We start from the raw sequence: 25000 nt of genomic DNA, 5'->3' as shown, positions 1-25000 counted from the left end.
TTCAAGAGGGCAGATTTCCAGTGATGTGGCATTCCAACCCGAAGGTGCGGGCAGCCTTACAGCTGTGCCAGGAGTGGCTTGAAGGGGCATGCAGGCCTGAGATCAAGAAGTTTTAGCAAGGGAATGGACTGCCACTGAAGTGCCTCCTGCTGCTGGATAACGTCCCAGCACATCCCCTCGACATGCAGGCACATCTTCCCTTAGACCTAGATTTCATTACAATTAAATTTCTGCCTCCGAACACCACTTCCATTCTGCAATTGATGGATCAGCAGGTCATTTCTAACTTCAAAAAGTTGTACATATGTGCTCTGTTTGAACGCTGCTTCAACGCTACCACCGACACAGACCTAACCCTGCGAGAATTTTGGAAGTCCCACTTCAACATCTTGCACTGTCAAGATGATTAGCAAGAGCTGGGAGCAGGTTACCATCAGGACTCTACTGGCAGCGTGGAAGAAGCTTTGGCCATCATTTGACAGGTAGCGGGACTTTGAGGACTTTGAGCCTGCTGGTCCATCGGTCATCTCGGACATCGTTGTGCTAGGAAGGGACCTGGGCCTGGAGATGGAGGACAGGGATGTTGAGGAGTTAGTAGGGGAGCACGAGGATGAACTGACCACCGAGGAACTGAAGGAGCTGCATCAGGAGCAGTTGCCGAACTGGCCAGGGAACAGCAAGAGGACGAGGGAGACAATGATCGTATTCAGGGCCCCACCACGGAGGAGTTGAAGTAGGCCTGTGTAATGTGGAGGAAGCTCTACGATATCGTGGAGGTCACACACCCAGACCAGACACTAGTAAGCTGTGTTGGAGGCCAGTTCAATGAACTGGTCATGCCTCACTACCATCAAATCCTGCACAGACAGCACCAGTAAGCAACTATCACAGAGTTCTTCTAGCCTCGTGCCAAATGACAGAGCCCTGATGAGGGTGCCACTCCAGCTGAAGGAGTACCTCCTCCTTTAGAGGAGGGTCAGTAAGCCCCCACCACTCCTCCACCTCCTCACTCCTATCCCCCTACACCAGCTGCAAGCCTTACCATTGGTAGGTACAAAAGATTTTTTTTTTTTTTTTTTTTTTTTTTTTTTACCTTGTAAGTGGTCTTTAACATTGATTTTTTGGCATTAATGTTGCAGGAACATCATAATCATACCTATTTATGTCCATTTGGTGATAGGCTTCATCATATCAGAGGGAAAAAGTAGACTTTTTCGAGGTTGGGAATGGATTAATTGAATCAACATTGATTCCAATGGGAAATAATGTTTCCATTTGTGCAAATTTCTATTTATGCAGAGGCGTACAGAACGGATTAATCACATAAATAGAGGTACCACTGTATGTTTGCCATTTTCCAGTTTTTTTTTTATCTTTTCCCCATCTTTTCCAAGCTTTGTCTCTTCTATCTTTTACCTCACTGCATCTTCTGTTGAACCAGTATTTAATGTACAGCTCTTGTTTCTGTCTTGGGTGTGTGTGTGTGTGTATGTGTGTGTTTACCTTATTTGTATTATACGGGAAGGGGAGCTATGCTCGTGGTGACCCATTTTTGTATCTCGGAAGACCAAGTTTGCTCTTAAATTCTTTGTATGGTGTTTGCACACACTATTTTTTCATCCAGTTTGTTCCAGATATCTATCACTCTGTGTGGGAAGCTATTCTTTTTCTGGTCTCTTCTATAGCTGTCCTTTTTGAGTTTCTTTGCATGTCCTTTTGTTTTTCCTGTCTCACTTTAATAAGCCCTCTCTATCAAGGAGTTCCTTACCTTTCATAATCCTGTGATGGCTAGTAGGTGTCCTCATTCTCTTCTGTGTGTGTGTGTGAGAAACCTTTAGCAAAGGGTAAGGATGATTTTTGGGGTTTTATGGATTTGGAAGAGGCTTATGACAGGGTAGACAGGAAGACACTGTGGGAGGTTTTGCAGATATATGGGATAGGAGGAAAGCTGTTAACCACTTCAGTATGAGTCAAATTCTTGCGTGCAGCATCAGCTGCCATATGTACGATTCATCACACTTCTCTCATTATAAAATATAAAGTCATTGCTGTATTACTCATTCTCTTTTACTGTAATAATAAACACAGAAAACATGATCAAACCAGTTCACAGAATCTGGGGGTAACTCGTGTACAACTACAAAAATATATATAATCAAGATTCCAACGCTGGCATCTCGTATACCCACTTGCGCCTCATGACGCCTATGTAAGCATCATTGTAATGAAGTGGTTAAGAGCAGTCAAGAATTTTTACGATTAGTAGAGCCCGTGTAAGAATTAGAAATAGAGGGAGCAAGTGGTTTGAGGTAAAGGTGGGACTTTGTCAGGATGGGGTGATGCAAAAGGTAAATGCAAGGGTAATGGGCAGGGGATTAGAGATGGTTAAAGAAAATGGAGAAAAATGGGAGATAAGCCAGTTGTTGGTTGCTGATGACTCTGCAGTTGTAGCAGGATCAGAGAAGGGATTAAGGAAGATAGTGACATAGTATGGGAAAGCATACGAAAGGATGAAGTTGAAGTTTAAATGTGGGTAAAAGTAAGATGATGAGATGTGCAAGGGGAGAAGGTGGTAGTAAATTAGATGTGAGTATTAAAGGAGAGAGGCTAGAAGAAGTGGATAGCTTTAGATACATGGGTGTGAATGTGGCAGGGAAGGGAGTAATGGAGGTGGAGGTAGAATGTAGATTGAGAGGAGCAAGTAAATGCCTTAGGGGCTTAACTACTTTGGTACAATGACACCTAGGTGTCATGAGGTGTGAGTGGGTAGGTGAGGCTGTGCTGGCGTCTTGATTATATATACATTTTTTTTCGTAGTAGTATATGAGTTACCATCTGATTCTGTGAACTTGTTTGGTCGCATTTTCTGTATTATTACTCAAGAGTAAAAGAGAATGAGTAATACAGCAATGACTTTATGTTTTATAATGCGAGTAATGTGATGAATCATACATATGGCAGCCGATGCTGCGCATGAGAATTTGACTTGTACTGAAGTGGTTAAAAAGTGTAATGAGAAATAGATGTTTGGGAGTGGATGCTAAGAGGAGATTGTATGAAGGAGTGATTGTGCTGACAGCATTGTATGGGGCAGAAACATGGAACATAGAGAGAAAGAGTTTAAATTTGTTTGAGATAAAATATCTGAGAAGTATGGTAGGGGTTACTAAGCTGAATAGAGTGAGAAACAAAGGTGAGGAGGAGAGTGGGGTTGGAAAAGGAGTTGGGAGATAGGGGATGATGAAAGAGTATTGGGATGATTTGGACACATGAAAAGAACGAATGAAGAAAGCTTAGTAAAAGAAGTGTGGAAGGCAGAGGTGAATGAAGTGAAAGGGGGATTGAGAAAAAGGGGGATGTCTGTTGTGAAAGGAAGTGAGAAGACAGAAGATAGGGGTGAGTAGAGAATGGTTGTGTGGAGATGATGGTGTGATGCATGGAAGGGAGTGGGTGGGGAATGGGGGAGGGGGGTTAGGGAGTGGTTGTGTGTGAATGATATTTTGATGCAGTCTGAAGGGATTTCTCCCCATCTTCTCTTTTTCTATATGAGGTGATGGAGGGAGGAGATTGCTGATTAAATGAAGCAGCCTTGTTGTGGATGTGCTGTGTTTTGCTGTATTGCCTGTGACCCAGGGCAATGAGCGAAATGTAGGGATGACCCATCATCCAGGAGGAGCCAAGAAAAAAGGGATTAAGGGAGGGGAGGTGAATGGGAATGGAGTGGGTGGCGATGAAATGTGTGGGAGTGGAATTATGCCTTTTGACTTTGGCTATCTTCCTTGTAAGGGGGAAAAAGCCCTTGGTATATGTATGTGTATATATATATATATGTATATATATATATATATATATATATATATATATATATATATATATATATATATTTATATATATATATATATATATATATATATATATATATATATGTATATGTAATGTGTGTGTGTGAAGACATCCTAATAGGTTGTAAGAGGAGTAGAGGGAAACCCCACAAATAGTACAAGAATTTGTTCCACAATTTGCAGTAATGGGTACTTGCTTTTTGACTTGGCTACCTCCCTTGTAAGGGGGGAAATGCCCTTGGTATACAGATGGTTTTGTATTGTGGTGCTTCTTCACTGGTTTAGGAATAAACTCATTCAATTGGTGTATTTTCCCACAACTCCTCATATAAGTATATATATGTACTGTATGCTTATCTTGGGGGTTAGCCATTTTTAGTCATGCAATTTATTTTTGTCCATTCTTACCTTCCTAGGTTGATCTGGGAGATGAGTATGGTGAGCCTGTAATTGCAGATCGGCAAATTCGGATTATTGACAACCCACAACACAAATATGAAGGTAAGTGTGACAAAGTTATTTTGAAACTGAGAAGATAGGTGTAGTAGTCATTTTATACAGTAATATTAACAAGATAAAGAAAGAAATATAACAAAAATATAGACTTAGGTTTGACAGTGACAGTGAAGTGAAATTGAATAGTTAAATTTTTGGGTTTAGAGAAGGGTTTGGAAATTACATAGAGGTCTATGACAGTTTACGGACATGAATGCCATTGGGTGATGATGTCATTCTTATGTGACACTGACAGGACTGTCACTGACTTTATCATGACTGTGAGGTAAAGTTAGGATTTTTTTTTTTTCTTAATTCTGTCAACATTATGACCAAAGACTAATATAGTGAGATACTAAATATGTATTGGTACATCAAGTATATCAACAGTAGTCATTTATGCAGATAGATAAAATACAGTATTGGAAACAAAACTGGAAAGTAGTTTCTTCTATCTTTTTAATAAGACTTTGTCAGAGAAGATGTATTGTACATACATTGAAATACATCTTCCATTTGTTTGCTTAGCTACTATTTACACAAAATTTTGTTAGTTTTGCAAGTTTTGCCGATTACTTGTTTTGTGTTGAAGAATGTTGTTGTTAGTGCAAGGTGTATGTGCACTGTGGTTTTATGCCATCTTAATGAAATACTTGATCATGAATTTGTAGGTGTTGATGATCCTCTGTCATTTTTTTCTTATAAAGTCATACGTGTATTATTTTCATTTTATATCATGTATGTGAAATTAGGTGACATATTGGCCATGAATTTTTTCCTGTCTTGATTGAGTAATTATCTACAAATGGGTATTGGGTTTGATAGAATATTATCCTTCTCACTAGGAACCTATTTTAATTTTCTTGAAATTAAAACTATATTTATTGAAGTATCATCTAACATGTTTTTTCTGGCTCTTTATGGTAGTTATCTATAGTTGGACTTTGGGTTGATCAAGCGTTGTAGGATTATTTATATGAGTCGTATTGGTATTAAGAAGTTGATCATCTCTTGGGAAACACTATGTAATTGTTTCTGAGTACCACCACTGAGGCTTTGGTATTTTAAAGTAAAGTATTATGTTTTTGTTAGTCTGATTTATCAGGGGAAATGCAGTTGTACAGAGGAAGATGGGTGTTGTCTTTGTCTCATGTATGAAAAATATGTGGGTGTTGATGTCAGAGCATTTTTGCATTCTCAACTCAGATTTAAACCTAAGATTTCATCTTATACGTTTCTCTGTCAGAATGATGTCTTATGGAGAGGCCTGTGTTTTAATGTTTGGCTAGTGTATTGATGATAATGTTGAGGTCTGTGTGTTAGTGTCATTGTTACTAGTATGTTGTTGTTGTCTGGCTGAGCAATCACGTCTCCCTGAGGAACACTATGGCTGACAGTCTAGGGAATGACAACAAGACACTAGTAGCAATGACACTTAAACACAGGCCTCTCCATGATCATCCTCACACTAGTTACAATGACATTACTAGTGTGTTGACTATCATGCCTTCATATCATTTATGTATGAGCCATAGCCATGGAGAAAGATTCATCTTTTATTGACACAAGTTGCATACCCCTGAATAGGGAACTTTTATATTATGTAGTCTTCAGAACCTGTTCAGAATTGGTCTAAGACAGATATTTGCCGAGATCAGAATAAAAAAAGATGAATTACTGATCTCTTTCAGACCTGTTGCAAATCAAAACAGGTAAAGTGATTGCAGATTGAACTTGGCAGAGAGTAAATTAGATATGTTATCACTTTATTTCTAGCCCAAACCTAGAGGAGAGTTGAATACTAGATACAATCATCTGAGAGTGAGTTGGTAGATTCTGTACATAGACGTATTTATGGTTCTAATGAATGTTTTTGTACTATCAATATCTTATACTTTTATATTGGGCCAAGTAGTTAATAGTGCATTAAACAACTGGTAGTCAAATTTTGCCTTTAGCATAGTCCGTCTATTGTAGACCGATGTTTGGGGCAAGACTTGGCATGAAGGTCTACCGTATTTGGCATCTATATAGTAAGTCAGTTTTTAGTGAAAGTGTCTTGTAATCATTACCATTAATTCTAAGCTTCATTTTATTCAAAATTTTCCATTGAAGTGTAGAATTCAGTTTCTTTAGCATGAGGCCTAGCATCATGAAATATATATATATATTTTTATATTTTTTCTGTGAAGGTCCACTGAATTTTAAATATTGCTTTGAAGCTTAGGTCTTGGGTTTGGTGCTCTATCTCATAAAGAAAGTTGGATTGCAGCAGAGGTAGTACAGATGGTCCATATGTGTAGTTGCATTGGATTTGGTAGGCTATCTTTATATTTTTAAGTGAATATTTCACCTGCTTTTTTTATTTGATCGTTACATTTTGTTAGAAAACAAAATATTGTATTGACAGTGGGCATGAATATTGTATACGAGTGATTAATTAAAAAAAGATTAAGAAGAAATGGTTTCTTTTTATTTAGTGTTTGAGTTGTGGTAAATATAATTTTTGTCATTAATGGGTTAGGTTTTATTTTGACCTACTATATATTTGCTGGAGACGGTAGAGGTAGGCATGTAATAAAGATGAGCTTTAAGGTAGACTAGGGCTTGGCCTCGACTCTTGTAGTCACTATTTTACAACACTTAATAAGTGTCCTATGCATTCATTTTGCATGGAATGGTTATAGCTCTTGAATGATCTCTTCCTTGTTGATGGTTGGGTTTTCAAATTGCATAAGGTCATTGGACCTGTGCAGTGAGAAGCAACGTGTACAAATTATGCTCCTGCTCTAAGGAATGCAATGGTGTTTTTTTGGTGTTTGTAATAATTATGATAAAACTGCAAATATAAGGTAAGCTTTTGCAGTTCATTGATTTTTTTTTTTCCCTTTAGTATTGTATGATCTTTGCAGTTTTTATATTTTTCAAATTCAGTTTATTTGTTTAAATTGAAGTTATCTCCCCTTTGATAATGCAGTTAGTCTGTTTAACATCCCATTACATTCCATTTAATTGTATTCCAATTTGTTCTCTGTATTCACTCATTTTCTTTCTTAAACTGTCATTATCTTCATATTAAATGATGTTGATGTAACATTTGTTAATTTATTTTAAACTTTAGATGTTATATTTCCTTTTGTATGATTACTTTTCTATTGTTTCTTGTGATGTGTACTGTTATTTCATATTTTGATGATTGTTTAAAAAGAAAATCAAGTTGTCTAAACAAGTTTTGGATAGTGTGCTATCTTCTTTGAGCAGTGAGTGAAATTTTTATTATTGATATTAGCTTCAATTAAGAAAAATTTGCACTTGCTGAAGAGACTTTTCATCCTACTTTTAGAAGAGATACTGTTGGACTAATTGTGGGTACCTGCTGGTGTAAGTTGTCAAAGGTGGATGTCAGATGGAATCATCTCTCGTCTTCAAAACCCATCAACTCTCTCACCCCATATTTAGAGGTGCATGACATTTAGACTCTGGACTATGTCCAGAATCTTTCTTTATTAACTTTGGCTGAGTTTCTACCATCTTTTCACATAAAGTGAGTTGACTGCTGGTGACTGTTCCTCCGATCCAGCTACTATCAGCCTAAATGGCAGCAACTCAATATATACACTCTATAAGGAATTTGTGGGAAAACCCTGTTCCTGCCGTGACGTTCCTCTGGGAGACGAAACTGCTCAACCACACAATCTAGGGAATGACAACTACTATGACATAGAAACAGTTCCACACTAATTCAACTCCGACAACAGTCTAGTGTTTATTTACAGAGATCCACAGGAGGGCCCAGGGACTTTTGTCATCCACTGTGGGGCTGTTGGTTTCCAATCATTGAGCTGTGAGGCAACAGTTATTATTAAAAGATGCTGTGTGCTGGTGGTGCAGTTTGAAGTGTTTTGGTCACACATTCGCTTAGTTGTGGGTTTGAATCCTGCACTCCTTTCTGATTCCCAGCAGTGACTGTTACCTGCCTCAACAGTTCCCAAAGCACATAGGGCAAAGGTGACAGCTTTGACTGAAGCTACATACCTCCTGATGTAGGCACCTCAATCTACCCTCTAAGTAACCAGTGGTGTTTTCCCCTGTATAAAAGATGTGGTGGAAGTAAAGCATGCTGTGGGTTTTTGCAAAGAAAAATACAGAGAGGGAGATTTCTTGTCCTGCACTTAAACCCCATTAAGCCACTTTTAATGACATGCATAGATCATGGTGGTGGTGGTTGTTGTTGTACCCTAGACTAACTGGCCGAGCAATCCTGTCTTACTGAGGAGTGCCATGGCTGGAATGAGGTTTACCCACAAATCCCTTATTGAATACATGTTGTGTTGTTGGCATGTGTAATTGTGAACAATGCAGTCTTCCATAAAGTGTTACATAGGGTAAAGTGTTACATCTTGGATATTTATGTGTAATGCAGTCATCCAGCCTCCTCTGGTAACTTAGAAGGGCCGGATAGTGGCTATACTGTAGCCTGGCCAGGTAGACTCTATATTCTTTCGGGGGAGAGAGGATTCAGAGGGATGGATATCTGGGGGTCAGGCATGCAACATTGTGTTGCATTCTTATCTTGCCATTGCAGGAATATGAGAAAAAAAGAAATATTCTCTTTGGAATGGCATAGGAGAGATTAAGAACAGTGGAAATAAGGGACAATAAAAGTTGAAAATTGGCTTGGTATTCTTCTACGTTTCTCTGGTTATCTCAATTTTTCTCTGAAATTAAAAGAATTCTGCATGACTCTTATCTATAGGGGTGTTACTAAAGTTCCTAAAATATTAAACTATTCAGTCAAATCCCCAGTATTGAGAAATGCAGAAAGGGTAATGTAGATGTATTTATCTTATAAAATGAGAGGCAAAAATTCAGATAAATTTCATTTTTAAAAGTTTATAAGGAATAAAACATTATTTGTATAATATGGTTAGCTGGTAATGTACCAAATTAGAAAATTTCTATGCAAAGATCAAGAAAAATATGTGCTGTGTAACTAAGTCCAGAGAATGGTATATGGTATACTGCATACTGTGTTAACATGAAACACATGGTACAAAAACCATTCCCTATTTACATGTTTACTTATTCATGAAGATGATGAAACTTGGGAGATATACTGTGATTATCAGATGGTGATTCGGTTGTAGTAATGTCTTAAACCAATATCATTTAGATCAAAACCATAGAAACACTGAAAGAAGGAAAGGTTAGGAGTAAGATTGGTGGATTTTAGTGATGGGAGGAATATTGAGAATTGATAAGATTGATATATAGTGTCAGTTTAGGCCCAATTGTCTTACTGGTACCATGTGACTCATTGCTACCAGCTACATGGTTGGATTGTTGGTGACTGAACTGATTCCTTAATTAGTTTCCTACCAGTGAGGAGAGTGTGCCAAATACATTAAGTGAAGCCTTGGGTGAACCTCCACTGTGCCGTCCATTTGGTCCATGTGGTGCCCAGAACATGCTTTTCATTTTCAAAGACAAACTGTCCATCTATCTATATACCAAAGGCTTCTTTCCCCCTTATAAGGGGGTAGCCAAGTCAGACATGCACCATTCCACCACCCTTGTTTCCTACTAAGCTTCTTGTGCATGAACGGTCATCCATGTCTCCCAGGTCAGAAGCAATGCAGCAAGACATAGATAGCTGTCCTATCTGCAAGGACAACCAACTTCCCTTATTATTGACAGAATTCAGGAGGCCTAGAATGAATATAGTGGTTCTTTCTAAGGTGAGGAGACTGGGCAGTGCTGAGATCAATAGTAAGGTTAACACTTTTTACTGGTTGGGCTATAATAATGAAGATACATACATTGCCTTCACCAAATTTCTACCCCATTCTCTGGTCCATACCATAAAACTTGTGGCAAAAATGCGGTGAGGGACACCTGACAAGCCATCTAAAAATAATATAATAAAATTCATTCGCTCAGGCTCCCATCTCTACAATGTAACTCAGAATTCATGTCATGGCCCCCAGGTAACCACGGTTTTAAAATTATCACATTCCCACAGTTATTCCATAGCTCCGTAATGAACTCTTATATTATTATAAACTCAAGGACAGAAGTTGTTTTGAAGTGTCACCGACGAAGTACAAATTTATAGTAATAGAATACTAATTCCAAACATGAGCTGTCTTCGTGCGCTCGAACACGTACGCACGAAGGAGGTGTAGGCTCTACACACACACAACACACGCGCGCACGCGCGTGTACTCACAAATATAGAGCTTGCAAATAACTGTGGAAACATAAAGACAAATAGAAGCAGACCTTGGCATTTGAGTTTGTTTGTTTTTCGTAATTATCTTTGTCACGATGTATACCATCGACCCGACGTAATGACTCAAGCGCATGGCACTCAGGATAAATAATATATGAGGGAAAACTTAAGTTGAAAAAAAAAATGCTCTCTGATAAAGGCGAGATTTAGCTTGTGGCGTCATGACGTCATGTCGCTCAGGTCGTCTTCAAAGCCCCGCATAGACAACAAGATTTTGTAAGTCTTCTTTCTCTCCCTCCTCTCTCCTTTGTTCCCTCCTCCAAACACTCATCCCTTCCCCCCCCTCACACCCACACTCCACCTTTCTCCAACATTGCTATAGCCTCCTTCCCCAACAGTGTTGCACCACCCCTTCCCCACCTATTTGCAACCAGCCATGCTTATCCGATTCCACCAACACTGGTGTCATTCGTTCAAACTTAAGCCTAACGGCATTATCACACTGTTGGAGCAAACTTGCAGTCCAGCAACTCTCAGGAAGGAATAAGATATGTTGGAGGAAAATAACTTTCCCCCGGCATATCAAATGACATTCTTTGTATTTTTGTAGAGAAAACAAAATAGTTTGCCATAGTGGAAAAAAGTTCTGGACATGGGTGGAAAATAACGCCCTAAATCAGCCGTGGGGTGAGGGTAGGGTAGGATGATTTCTTCAGCTGAATAAAGCCGCCAAACGACAAGCAGAACAAACGAGCAAGTGCAGTGAGATCCCCAGAATTGAATATAAATTTTTAGCGAGAATAACCATCGTCACTATACGCGAATTATGAGTTTATTATAATTACGTCGTTGATTATTTTGTTAGTTGGGTCTACTTTCATTATCCTTTGGGCTTATAGCTCCATTGCTTAGCGCAATAGTTGCATCTACCTGGAACCTTTTCACTGGTAATAACGATCTTCAGTTGTTTTAGCAGCTAAAGGGTCACACGGGCCTTCCATAGGCTTCACCAGTTTTCGAATGAAAACGACTTCGGTTACATTATTTAAATGTTCAAATCTCCAAACATCAAATGATCATTCTATCACATATAGCAGATCTGAATGATGAACTAAGATATAGGTTTACAACCTATACGAATGTTAGACATGTATGAAATATTCGTAGAGAAACCTATATTTGTGTAAACGAAGTCATATTCCAGTTATTCAAATGGAGGTTGGAGTTAGGATGTTTAAGATAAAGAAAAAAACTATGGGAAAACTCTTTGGAATGGGTTCTCATTAGTTTACACTGTAGAAAATGATTAATAAAATTTACGGAAACAGTGATATGTATATACACGCGCACACACACGCATGTGTGTGTTTACATATATATATATATAATATATATATGTATATGTATACATATATATATATATATATATATATATATATTTATCAACCACATTGCACTTTAATTTTAAGTCAGCAACATCGGGAGACCCACTGGAGGTCACACGCAGAAACTGAAACGCACAACGGCCAAGGACTCGAACCCTGGCTAGCGCGTGACGAGTGCTAGGGACTTAACCAGTCCCTAGCACTTGTCACGCGCTAGCCAGGGTTCGAGTCCTTGGCCGTACTGCGTTTCAATTTCTGCATGTTGACCTCCATCGGGTCTCCCGATGTTGATGGCTTAGAATTAAAGTGCATTGTGGTTGATAAAAATGTATCGCTATTCACTGGGACCCATTCAGTGTTGTACATATACCAAGTATATATATATATATATATACATATATATATATATATATATATACATATATATATATGTATATATAAAGTACGTAAAGTTTTACAAAATATGACATGAAGTCATATTTGTAGTATAATAACTCCGTGTAGATTTGTACTTAAGCCGGCAAACAAGGACATAATAAATACCGTAAATTATTTTACTCGTGGAAAATTTTAAAGTCTGTTTTTTTCAGTTAGAGAAAGCGGGGGAAAAGTATTTAGAAAATATGTATTTTTTAACTGTTGGCGTGTTACTTCAGCTAAACGAAACCGCCAGGCTGTAGGTAAGAATGAATATGAAAATCGTACGAGCTATTTGAAACCTTGAGTTGTTATAGATGAGACGTATTTTGAGTATAGAAATCCCTCGGCAATATTCACGACGTAGCATTTCTAAAAAAAAATGTGAGTCAGTTCCTCCCCCGTGCGTGCGTGCGTGCGTGCGCTGGTGGTCTGGACAATGAGAACCGGGGAACCCAGGGGTGGTACAAAGAGGATGGAAGAAGGTTAATCCGGAGGCCAGTAGGTCGAGTGTGAGGTTAAGTTGAGGCGTCTGTGTGCGCGCGCATGTCACATCGTTGAGCTTCACTGGAGGTCCAACCCCTCGACATCCTCCTCGAATCTCATTATTGTCGTGTTCGCTGTCGTCCTCGTCGTTGGGTACTTGGGTTCTCTGGGTCCTGAGGTCGTCTGGGGTGGAGGTGTTCTTACGAAGAGAGTGACTAAGAAGAAGAAGAAGAAGAAATCACCATGGAGGTCTAAACGTGACGAACAGTTTTTTAATTGCTGAATAAAATCTTCAGGGGATAGTTAGGATATTAATTGTGGATGGAAAGAGTTGATGTATGGTGATCTGTGTATATAAGTGCTTAGACTGAGTTCGATTTTGGGAAATACCGAGTGTTGAGAGTTTCGTCTACCGAAGAGACACCACGAGAAGAGGGGGAAGAAGAAGAAGAAGAAGTCCCATTGTGAATGTGGGTTTTCAAGTGACGTGTTCCTCTTAGCTTATACAACGGCGATCCCTTTGCCCTTCTTCAGGTAGTCGAACTTGAAGGCCAGCTGGCTCTCACGAGGAAGATAGCAAGACTCCTCTCCTCCTTCGTGACCTTGCTTCCTCTCCCGAGTCTCACGCTCTCACTTGTTTGATCTACCCGGGTTACGCTCTCACGTCGTCACAGAGATCGTGAGTCACAGGGATCTTAGTCCTCCTCACGAGCTATCGTCGAGGTTGTCTGCAACCTCACCCAGCAGCAAGCAGTCTTCTCTTATCAGGAGACCAGCACCCCCATCGTTGCCATGGAAACGGCCCGGATGTATTTACGCAACAATAACAACCCATACATGGGGGACTTGATGAAACACGTCGTGCCCCAGCAAACAACCCCAAGGGAAACTCACGAAGCCGCCAGTGGCTCCTGGAGGAGGGGAAGTCGAACTGGCGAGGACCAGGCCGCGGCCAAGGGCGTCGGGGGCGCCGTCAGGGCCCTCACCAAGTCCAGGTCCTTCACGAGAATGACCTCCGGCAAGGGAATCCGGTTCCGAAGTAATGGACAGAGATCGACAGGTAGGTTCCCAGGGACGTTGAGTTTTTTTGTTTTTTTTTTTGTATATTTTACATATATGTTTACTGTTATACTAATGACCCACTTTCGAAGAAGAATAAGCGAAAGTAAAAAGATCCGTATATTTCGATCACTAACTGTGATCCTCTTCAGCAGCATCTGCTGAAGAGGATCACAGTTAGTGATCGAAATATACGGATCTTTTTACTTTCGCTTATTCTTCTCCGAAAGTGGGTCATTAGTATTATTTTACCAATGTGCTACGACATTACTTTGTTGTGATATGATTACTAGTAAAGGGATGATATTATCAAGATACTTCAACTTGGCTGGATAGGCATATATTTACATTATCAACATGATGTGAATTGATGGCAATTTCACAACGTGTTGGATAGCTCACTTGAATGAAGACTATGACATCAAGACTATATGTCAGCTCACTATGGTGTCGGGGAATTGGTCAGTTCCTTATCCACGATGGTCATAGCGTAGTGGTTAAGGACTTTGTCTTGTGGTAACAACTAGCACAACCAAAGCTTCGGGTTCCAGTGACATAGCTTATAAAATCCTTATTTACACGAGTTACAAATCAACTTTTATTAGTCACACTCTGATATACTTAAAGAAATATTTACGTGACTACCGGGAAAAATCAAACACATCATGGATTGCTGGGGGGAAGTGGCAACTGTCCCCCCCCTCTTGCACCCCACCCCCCATCCCCTCCGGACTCCCATGTATATTGATGGTTAACGTGTTGGTTTGATGGTAGAGTTAACACTGTCTGGTGTTCGAGTCCGGTGTGTAGCTGGGAGTGTTGACAAATTCATTTCCTGGGTTAGGTAACACTGGGTCAGTTTAGGACGTGACACAGGTTGTAGAGTGTTCTTCAAGTAGTGCCTCAGTACCTCCAAGGTATTGAAATCTTCCCTTTGGGGTACCCAAATAGGTATCCTAGAAAATATGAAATTGATCATTTCCGTAGGAATTGTACTTTGTTTATTTGCAAAAAAAAAAAAAAAATAATAATAATAATAATAATAATGATAATAATAATAATAATAATAAATAAATAAATAGATAACATTAAAAATAAAATTGTTAGGAACCCTTTTTTCAATATATCAAACAATAAAAAAAAAACGGGAGCTGTAGGCTGTCTTGAAGCCTTTGGGCTATCGGGGCTGAAAAAAAACCTTTTAAGAACCACGGGAGTAGATTTAATAATAATACAGAGCGCTGATACGATTGGTTGCTTTAAAAGAAGATAACTTGTGGTAAGGAAGGACATGGAACTGCCAAGTGTAGGCCTTATGGTCTCCAACAGCCACCTCCGTACTTATATTCAATGTTCTATGATATATTGTTTTAAGATTGCCATATTAGCTTGACTTCCGTAAGAAATGAATTGCAATTCGAGTGTAGTTGAAATGGCAACGTTTCACCGGAAATCTCACGATCGTAAACGTTTTGTATGTATCTGGTTCCAGCATCCTGAACGTTTGAAGATCGTCAGGCAGCAACGTTAGCCTTCCCCTCAAACGTTTTCTTTGTTACCCGTTTTCTGTGGTGCCAAAACAGAAGAAGAGCGAAGGGAAGCCTTGACGTTCTCCTCCTCCTCCTCCTCCTCCTCCTCCTCCCTCCTTTCCTCTCTGGTTTATTCTCTTCTTCCCCCTCTTCCTCCTCCCCTTTCCTCTCCGTTTTCCACTCTCCTCCCCCTCCTCTTCCTCCTCCTCCTTCTCCCCCTCCTCCTCCCCCTCCTCCTCCCCTTCCCTCTCGCCTTCCTCCTCTTCTTCCTCCTCCCCTTCCCTCTCTCCCTCCCTCCCCTCCATTCCCCCTTCTCCATCCCTCCCCTTCCACTCCCCCTCCTCCTCCTCCCCCTCCTTTCCTCCCTTCCATCCCTCTTCTTCCTCCACTCTCCCTCCCCCTCATACAAGCAGAACAAATGAACAAGCGAATGTCCGAAAAAGAAAATACTTGTTAGCATTTTTCCGTCACCCGTTATATAGGTTTTCATTTTTCCAAATCGACAAAAAAAAAAAAAAAAAAAAAAAAAAACGGCGTCGTGGGCGGACATGTTGATTGCAAGCGCCATTTTGTGTCCATCGTGAGGCTGTCGCCGTCACCGTCAATTCGTTATCACACTGGGCAAAATAGCCTTGTATGATAACCCTGTGAAGCACATTTGCAGCCGACAACATTAGGGAAGGAATCTAAAATGCTGTAGGAAAATAATTTTCCTTCAGCATAATATCAAATGACATTCTATGCTAGTGATTTTACCGCGGAAGAAGTGCTGGAGGTAGACGGTACGGCCAATTAATCGAAGGTTGAAGGAAAAATAGCCAATTGTGATGACATAAAGAGATAAGAATGGAGGAGACTGCAAGAGACCATAAGGCCTACACTAGGCAGTTCCAGGTCCCTTACCACATTTCCCCCCATTCATAAAATTAGCTAACCTCTAAACAATAGTTTCAGCGCTCACTACATGGTTAAAACATGAAAACATAAGAACGGAGGAAACTGCTAGAGACCATAAGGCCTACACTAGGCAGTTCCATGTCCTTTACTCACCTGTCATCCCCGTCCATAAATTTAACTTTCTCTTAAAACGACCAATTGTCTCAGCGCTAACTAACTACATGGTTACTAAGTCTATTCCCTTCGTTAACCATCCTATTAGTAAACCACTTCTTGCCTATTTCCTTCTTAAGCCTAAATTTGTCCAATTTAAACCCATTTCTACGAATCCTGCCCTTACTGTCTTAATATGATGACCTTGCCTGCATCACCCTTGTTAAAGCCCTTGACCCATTTGAATACCTCTATTAGATCACCCCGCACTCTTCGTCATTCCAGAGAGTGTAGATTAAGGTGCCTAAAGGGGGTTATTACACTAGGCTAATTTTCCTCCGATATTTCATTTTTGAACACAAATTTACTACGTGTTCCTCGTTGCGCCGGGTTCCCTGGAATCCTTCCTTCGTCAGGAGGTCTGGAAACGGGTCGTTAGGTTCTGCCTTCGTCAGGAGGTCTGGAGACGAATCGCCAGGTCCTCCCATCTTCAGGAGGTCTGGAGACGGATCGCCAGGTCCTCCCATCTTCAGGAGGTCTGGAGACGGGTCGCTAGGTCCTCCTTGAGTACGAAGTTCAAGGAGGAGAGGTCGGCGTCCTGGAAGGGTCACTTGAGGGCTGGCGAACTCGATCTCGAGTCGCCTCTGATGCGTTCTTGGCCCGAGAGCCTTTCGCTCTTCGGGAAAAGGGTCTTTGCCCAAGTGTCATGCCCGAGGCGTGACAGCGTGGAGGTCCCCAGGAGGAGGAGGAGGAGGGAAGAAGAGAAGGAGGAGGAGGGAGAGTAGGAAGAGTAGGGAGTAGGGAGAAAAGGAGGAGGAAGGAAAAAGAAGAGGAGTAGGAGGAGGAAGAAAAGGAGGAGTAGGGAGAAAAGGAGGAGGAGTAGGGAGAAAAGGAGGAGGAGAAGGGAGAAAAGGTGGAGGAGAAGGGAGAAAAGGAGGAGGAGAAGAGAGAAAAGGAGGAGAAGGGAGAAAAGGAGGAAAAGAGAGAAAAGGAGGAGGAGAAGAGAGAAAAGGAGGAGGAGAAGGGAGAAAAGGAGGTGGAGGAGATGGGAAAAACGGAGGAAGGAGTTTAGGAAGGGAAAGGGAAAAGGATGAAGAAGAAGAAGAAGAAAAATGGGGTAGAAAAGGAGGAGGAAGGAGAGTTGGAGGAGGGAGAAAAGGAGGAGGAGGAGGAGGAAGAAGAGATAGGAGAGGAGGACCTACTTTTGAGGCCTTTATTCACACAGGAACCTCTTGACGTCCTCCAGCACGCGCACGCGCGCACGCACGCAGGTCCTTAGACACTTCAAGCCCGCCCCCCCCCTTCCCATCCCCTCTTCCTCTCCCCCCTCTTCTCCCCCCTCTTCGGTTCCCCCCTCTTCCTCTCCCCCTCTTCCTCTCGCCTCTCTTCCTCTCTCCCCTCTTCTTCTCACCTCTTTTCCTCTCTCCCCTTCTTCCCCTGTCCCCTCTTCCTTTCTTCCTCTCGCCCCTCTTCCTCTCTCCTCCTCTTCCTCTCTCCCTCTTCCTCTCCCCTCTTCCTCTCTCCCCTTTTCGATTCCTCCTTCCTCTCAACTCTTTTCCTCTCCGTCTCTTCCTCTCCCCTCTTCCTCTTTCCTCTCCCTCTCCCCCTCTTCGATTCCCCCTTCTTCCTCACCCCTCTTCGATTCCTCTCTTCCTCTCCCACTCCTTCCCTCTTCGATTCTCCCCTCTTCTTTTCTTCCCTCTTCCTCTTTCCCCCTTCTTCGTCTCTCCTCCTTCCTCTTTCCCCCTCGTCAATTCCCCCTCCTCCTCTCACCTCTCTTATTTCCCCCCAACTTACTCTTCCTCTCTCCCCTCTTCCTCTCACTTTCAGTTCCCCTCTCTCCGTGATTACTGGTTTAATTCTGTTAACTGTTCCTTCTATGGAATTATATTTCTTCATTAATTTTCAACTTTCCTTCACTTAAGTATGTCTTTCATCATACCTTTCTGTAGTAAGCAAGTAATGTTTCTCCATGGGGGTGAATTAAACGTAAATTTTCTTCTTCGTTTCTTCCGAATAATATTACACTTGGCTTTACAATTTATGCCACTGAACTCCCGCCTGGGATCCCCAATCCACTCACCAAGCCGTCTCTGTTCCGACGTCACTACTTAATCCATCCAATAATTTTGATTGTTACAAATAAGTGCCTCCCTTTAAGGCGTGACTTCTCACCCAGTGTACCCATAGAATTTTCCTCCTCCTCCACCCTTCTCCAATCAAGCAATCTTGATCTCGAAGCGGAATGGCTTAGTGTTTACATTTCGTCACATCAGCGCCAATATCGGTACCCTAGCTATGTTTACAAACTTTAGACGGTGAGCGAGATTATGCAACTCCGAAACTCCCTCTCGGCCATTGTTTTCAAAACATTTAACTCGTAGAAGTGAATTTCTCTCCACCTACCCCTCTATCTACCTACTTGTACCAGCCTCTTACACGCTCCCTCCCTTCCTCTCTCCTCTTCCGCTCCCTCTCTTCCTCTCCCTCTTCCTCTCCCCTCTCTTCCTTTTACCTTTTTGATTACCCCCTTTTCCTCTCTCCCCTTTTCCTACCTCTCCCCTTATCCTCTTCCCATTCTCCTCTTCCCTCTTCCTCTCGCTCACTCTTCTTCCCTTCCCTCTCCTCCCCTATTCTCCACTTCCCTCTCCCCCTCTTTCCCTCTCCACCTACTTCCACCCTCTCTCTCCCTCTCCCTCCCTCTCCCCTCCTGCAGAAGACTCTTCTTGGAGGGAGGGAGGGAGGAGAGTGTTCTGCCCTGTCATGTCACAGAGTCGGGCGTAGGGTCCCCATCTCCTCCTCCTCCTCTCTTCCTCCTCTTCTCGTCCTCCTCTCCCCTCTCTTCCTCCCCTCTCCTCTCTCCTTCCTCTTCTCCACTCTCTTACTCCTCTTCTCTCTCTTCCGTCCCCTTTCTTTTTCCTCCTCTTCCTTCCCCTCTCCCCTCTCTTCCTTCTCTTCTCCTCTACCCTCTCTTCCTCCTCTTTTCTTCCTCTCCCCTCACTTTTTCCTGTTCTCCCCTCTTCTTCACCCTTTCTACCTCCTCTCCCCTCTCCTCCTCTACCCTCTCTTCCCTCTCCTCCTCTACCCTCTCTTCCTCCTCTCCAATCTCTTCCTCCTCCTCTCCCCTCTCTTCTTCCTCTTATCCCCCCTCTCTCCCCCTTTCTTCCTTCTCTCCCCTCTCTCCCTCCTCTTCTCCCCTCTCTTCCTCCTCTTTACCCTTTTCTTCCTCCTCTTTTCCCTTCTCTTCCTCCTCCCTTCATCTTCCTCCTCTGTCCTCCTCCTTTTCTCCCTTCTCTTCCTCCTCCCTTCATCTTCCTTCTCCTCTCTTCCTCCTCCTTCTCTCTCTTCCTCCTCCTTCTCTCCTCTCTCTTTCTCTCATGTGTTTTTCAATATAGATAAATGTAAACTACTTCATATTGGTAATAGCAATGCCCAGGCTAACTACATGATGAGTGGTGTACAATTAGCTAGTGTAGAACAAGATATGTAGAACAATTTGTAGAACAAGAATTGTAGAACAAGAATTGTAGAACAATTTGTAGAACAAGAATTGTAGAACAATTTGTAGAACAAGAATTGTAGAACAATTTGTAGAACAAGAATTGTAGAACAATTTGTAGAACAAGAATTGTAGAACAATTAGCTAGTGTAGAACAAGATGTTGTGATCTCAGATGATCTCCAACCAAGCAAACAGTACTCAGAGGTTATTAGAACTGCAAACAAATTAATTGGATTTATAGGTAGAGCTTTCGAGCTCGGAACTAAAGAAATTAATCTTAATCTCTACAATGCCCTAGTTAGGCCTAACCTAGAACACTGCGTACAGTGCTAGTCTGTACTACAAGAAGGATATACAAGAGTTAGAAAAGGTACAACGCAGAGTAACAAAATTCATCCCAAGGTTGAGGAACAAGTCATACGATGAGCGCTTAAGGGAACTTAATTTCTTTAGTCACTCGAAAAGGAGAGTGTGAGGGGATTTGAGGTTTTCAAAATTATCAAAGGAATTTAAAACATGGATGTGGAAAAATATTTTAGAATTGATACCTCCAACGTAACTAGGACTAATTGATGCAAGATTGTAGGTAAACTTTTTCGAACAACGACAATCGCGTTGTTAATACATGGAATAGTCTACCATACAACGGCATTGATTGTTCCACTGTAGAGGTACTCAAAAAGCGTCTCGACGTATACTTAACTACAAATCCCCGACTAGAATTATTTTACTTATGGATATAGTATAGGGACATTTTACTTACAAATCCCCGTCTAGGGATTATTATTCTACTTCTAGATAAGTTTAGATTAAGTTACGGAACAGCCTCGTGGGGACCAGTAAGTCTCTTGATCTTTGTTTGTCCTCCATGTAACTCATCCTCTTCCTCTTCCTCCTCTTCGCCCCTCCCTTCCTCCTCCTTATCTTCCTTTCCCTCTCTCCTTTTCTCCCGTTTCTTGCTGCTCCTCTCCTCTTTCTTCCTCCTCCTGTCTTCCTCTTCTCCTTCTTCCTCTTCTCTCCCTTCTTCCTCTTCTCCCCCTTCTTCCTCCTTCTCCTCCTGTGTCGTCTCTTCCTCCTCCCCGTCCCTCTCCTCCTCCTCCTCCTCTCCCCTCTCCTCCTCCTCTCTCCTTTCCTCCTCCTCTCCCCTCTCCTCCTCTCCCCTCTGCTCCTCCTCTCCCCTCTCCTCCTCTCCCCTCTGCTCCTCCTCCTCCTCTCCTCCTCCTCCTCTCCCCTCTCTTTCTCTTCCTATCTTCTCTCTCTTCCTCCTCCTCCCCCTTTCTTCCTCCTCATCTCCCCTCTCTTCTTTCTTCTCCTCTCCACTCTCTTCCTCCTCTGTCCCCTCTCTTTCCTCATCTCCCCTCTCATTCTCCTCCTCCTCCCCCGCTCCTCTTCCTCCTTTCCCCTCTCTTCCTCCTCCTGTACCCTCTCTTCCTCGTTCTGCCCCTTCACTGTCTCCTCCCTCACTCCCCTCTTTTCCTCCTCCTCCTCCTCCTCCTTTCCCCCCCTTCCTCCTCCTCTCCTTTTTCTTCACTCCTACCTTCTCTTCTTCCTCCTCCTCCTCTTCCTTCACCCCTTCCCTCTTTTCCTCCTCCTCCTTTCCCCTCTCTTCCTCCTCCTCTCCTCTTCCTTCACTCATCCCTTCTCTTCCTCCTCCTCTCCCTCTCTTCTTCCTCCTCTCCTCTTCTTACACCCCTCCCTTCTTTTCCTCTTCTCCTCTCCCCTCTCTTCCTCCTTCTTCCCCTTTCTTCCTCCTCCTCCTCCCTCTTTCCCCTTTCTTCCTCCTCTGCCGTCTCTTCGTCTCCCCACTCTTCCTCTTCTCATTCCCTCTCTTCCTCTTCTCTCTCTTCCTCCTCCTCTCCTATTCCTCTCCCCCTTCTCCTCTTCCTCCTCCTCTCTTCTCCCCGTCCTCCTCCCCCCCTTCCCTCCTCTCCTCCTGTTTCTCTTTATCTCCCCTCTCGACCTCGTTTCTTTTCCCCTCTCTTCCTCCTCTCCCCTCTCTTCCTCTTCTCTCTCTTCCTCCTTCTCTCCTTTATCCTCTCTTCCTCTTATTCTCCCCTCTCTTCCTCTCCCAACTCTTTCTCTCCCCTCTCTTCCTCTTCATCTCCCCTCTTTTCCTCCTTTCTTCCTCATCTCTTTCATCTCTCCCCTCTTCCTCTCTCCTCTCCCTCTCCCCACTCTTCTCTCTTTCCCTCCACCTCCTCTTCCTCCTCTTTTCCCCTCTCTTCCTCCTCTTTTCCCCCTCTCTTCCTCCTCTTTTCCCCTCTCTTCTCCTCTCAGTCTCTTTTCCCCTCTTTAGTTCCTCCGCTTCCTTCCCCTCTCATTTTTCATTTTTAATTATCATTTCATCCAATATTCCTCCACTCTATTCCATTTCCCCTCATTTCCTACTCGATTACCCTCACTTCCCCTTCATCTCCCCTCCCTTCTCCTTCCTCTTCCCTCTCCTCCCTTCCCCTCATTTCCCCTCCCGTCCCCTCATTTCCTCTTCAGCTTCCCTGCCTTCATCTCCCCTCCCTTCCCTTCATGTCCTCTCCCCTCCCCTCCCTTCCCCTCCCGCCACCTCATTTCCCATCTTTCCCCCCTCATTTCTTCTTCCTCTTCCCTGCCTTCATCTCCCCTCCCTTTCCTTCATGTCCTCTCCCTTCTTATCCCTTCCCCTTGCGTCCCCTCATTTCCCCTCATTTCCCGTCGTTTCCCCTTCTCCCTTTCCCCTCTTCTCAAAACTTCTTGTCCTTTCTCCATCGTCTCCCCTCTTTCCCACCTCCTCCTCCTCTTCCTCCTCCTCCTCTTCCTCCTCCTCCTCCTCCTCCTCCTCCTCCTCTTCCACCCCCTCTACATTTCTACTCTCTCTTGTATCTTCTCTTCCATCTCTGTATTCTCTTCTCCCTCTTCCTCTCCCTTTCCCCCTCCTCTTCCTCCTCCTCCTCCTCCTCCTCCTCCTCCTCCTCCACTTCTTCCCTACTCCACCATCCCCTCATGTTTCTCCACTCACCTTTTCTCTTCCTCTCCTTCCCCCCTCCTCCTCCTCCTCTCTTCCCCTCTGGCCCTCGTTTCTCCTTCCTCCTCCTTTCTCCCTCCCCTCCCTCCCCTTCTCTTCTTCCTTCCCTTCTCCCCTATCTTCTCTTCTTGCTCCTCCTCGCACTCTATCTTCTTCCTTCTCTCCTCTCCTCTACTCCCCTCCCCTTCTCTTCTTCCTCCTCCTCCTCTCTCCTCCACTCCTCTCCTATCACTTTCCCCATCTTTTTCCCCTTTTTTTCTTTTCTCTGTTCCCCTCAGTTCCTCTTCCCTTCTTTTCCCTTCCCCTCTTTTCTCCCCTCTTTTCTCCCCTCTTTTCTCCCCTCCGCTTCCCCTACTATCTCCTCCCTCCCTCCCTTCCTCTGCTATCTCCATTTCACTCATTTTCTCTCTGTCTTCCTCTCTTTCTTCTTTTCTGGACCCTCCTCTCCCCCTCTTTCCCCCTCTCTCTCCCTCTACCCTCCTCACCCCTCTCCTCCCCTCCCCTCCTCACACCTCTCCTCCTATCTTCTCCTCACCCCTCCTCTCTCCTCCCCTCCCCTCCTCTCTCCTCTTCGCTCCTCTTCTCCCCTCACCTCCTTACCCTTCTCCTCCTCTCCCCTCCCCTCCCCTCCCCTCCTCACCCCTCTCCTCCTCCCCCTTGCTCCTCACCCCTCTCCTCCTCCCCCTTGCTCCTCACCCCTCTCCTCCTCCCCCTTGCTCCTCACCCCTCTCCTCCTCCCCCTCTCCTCCTCACCCCTCTCCTCCTTACCCCTCTCCTCCTCACCCCTCCCCTCCCCTCCCCTCCTCACCCCTCTCTTCCTCCCTCCTCCTCTCTCCTCTTCTCCCCTCACCTCCTCACCCCTCTCTTCCCCTCCCTTCCCCTCCCCTCCCTTCCCCTTCCCCTCCCCTCCCCTCCTCACCCCTCTCCTCCTCCCTCCTCCTCTCCCCTCCTCTCTCCTCTTCTCCCCTCACCTCCTCACCCCTCTCCTCCTCTCCCCTCCTCTCTCCTCTTCTCCCCTCCCCTTCTCTACCCTCCTCTTCCCTCTCCTCCTCTCCCCTCCCTTCCTTTTTTATTCTTTTTTGCCTTGTCTTCCTTCCCTTCCTTTCTTCCCTTTCCTTCTTCCTTACCTCCCCTTCTTCCTTCCCACCCCTTCTTCCTTCCCACTCTCTTCTTTCTGTCCCTTCCCATCTTCTCTTCCTTCTCCTTCTTCCCTTCTTCTTTCCTTTCTTCTCTTTTTCCCTTCCATTCTTCCCTTCTTCCTTCCTCTTCCCTTCTTCACGTCTCTTCTACCCTTCCCTTCTTCCCTTCCCTCTTCCCTTCTTTCCTCCCTTCTCCTTCCCTTCTTCTTTCCTTTCTTCTCTTTTTCCTTCCATTTCCATTCTTCCCCTCTTCCTTCCCCTTCCCTTCTTCCCTTCCCCTTCCCTTCTTCCCTTCCCCCTTCCCTTCTTTCTTCAATTCCGTTTTTGCCTCTCTTCTCCTCTCCTTCCTTCTCTTCTCTTCCTTCCCTTCCCTTCTTCCCTTCCCTTCCCTTCTTCCATCCTCTTCCCTTCCTTTCTTCCTTCCCTTACCTTCTTTCTCCCCTTCTCTTCTTCCTCCTCCTGCTTCCTCCTATCCGATTTTCATTCCCCTTCTCCCTTCCCTTCCCTTTCCTTTCCTTCCTTCTTCCCTTCCCTATTGCCATTCTTTCTCCTCCGTTTCCTTTTCCTTCCCTTTCCTTGTTTCTCGTCTTCCCTTCTTCCCTTCCTTTCATTTTCTTCCTTTCACTTTCTTCCTTCCTTCAGTTCCACTTTTTCCCCCTTCCCCCACCACGTCACTCCCTCCTCCTCCCCCTTCCCCCACCACGTCACTCCTCCTCCCCCTTCCCCCCACCACGTCACTCCCTCCTCCCCTTCCCCCACCACGTCACTCCCTCCTCCTCCTCCCCTTCCCCCACCACGTCACTCCCTCCTCCCCTTTCCCCCACCACGTCACTCCCTCCTCCCCCTTCCCCCCACCACGTCACTCCC

At 43.7% G+C, this 25000-nt stretch overlaps 1 protein-coding gene across 3 annotated transcripts in view; it reads left to right on the top strand.

The window, feature by feature from the left end:
* Gdap2 (ganglioside induced differentiation associated protein 2) overlaps window positions 1-25000 on the top strand; it is a 229150-nt gene that overhangs the window by 34180 nt on the left and 169970 nt on the right. For 2 of the 3 annotated variants that reach the window (XM_076189385.1, XM_076189384.1), the window contains exons 7-8: window positions 4259-4343; window positions 6029-6049. In XM_076189385.1, the coding sequence (XP_076045500.1) occupies window positions 4259-4343; window positions 6029-6049 (106 nt within the window). The remainder of the gene's footprint in view (window positions 1-4258; window positions 4344-6028; window positions 6050-25000) is intronic. The other variant, XM_076189386.1, reaches the window with a different exon arrangement.

This window comes from Oratosquilla oratoria, chromosome 8 (assembly GCF_046742065.1).
Source record: "Oratosquilla oratoria isolate Oo_2021 chromosome 8, ASM4674206v1, whole genome shotgun sequence".
In the NCBI taxonomy this organism is placed as follows: Eukaryota; Metazoa; Arthropoda; class Malacostraca; order Stomatopoda; family Squillidae; genus Oratosquilla; species Oratosquilla oratoria.
The sequence above is the reverse complement of the archived record's forward strand: the minus strand, read 5'-3'. Positions and strand labels throughout refer to the sequence as shown.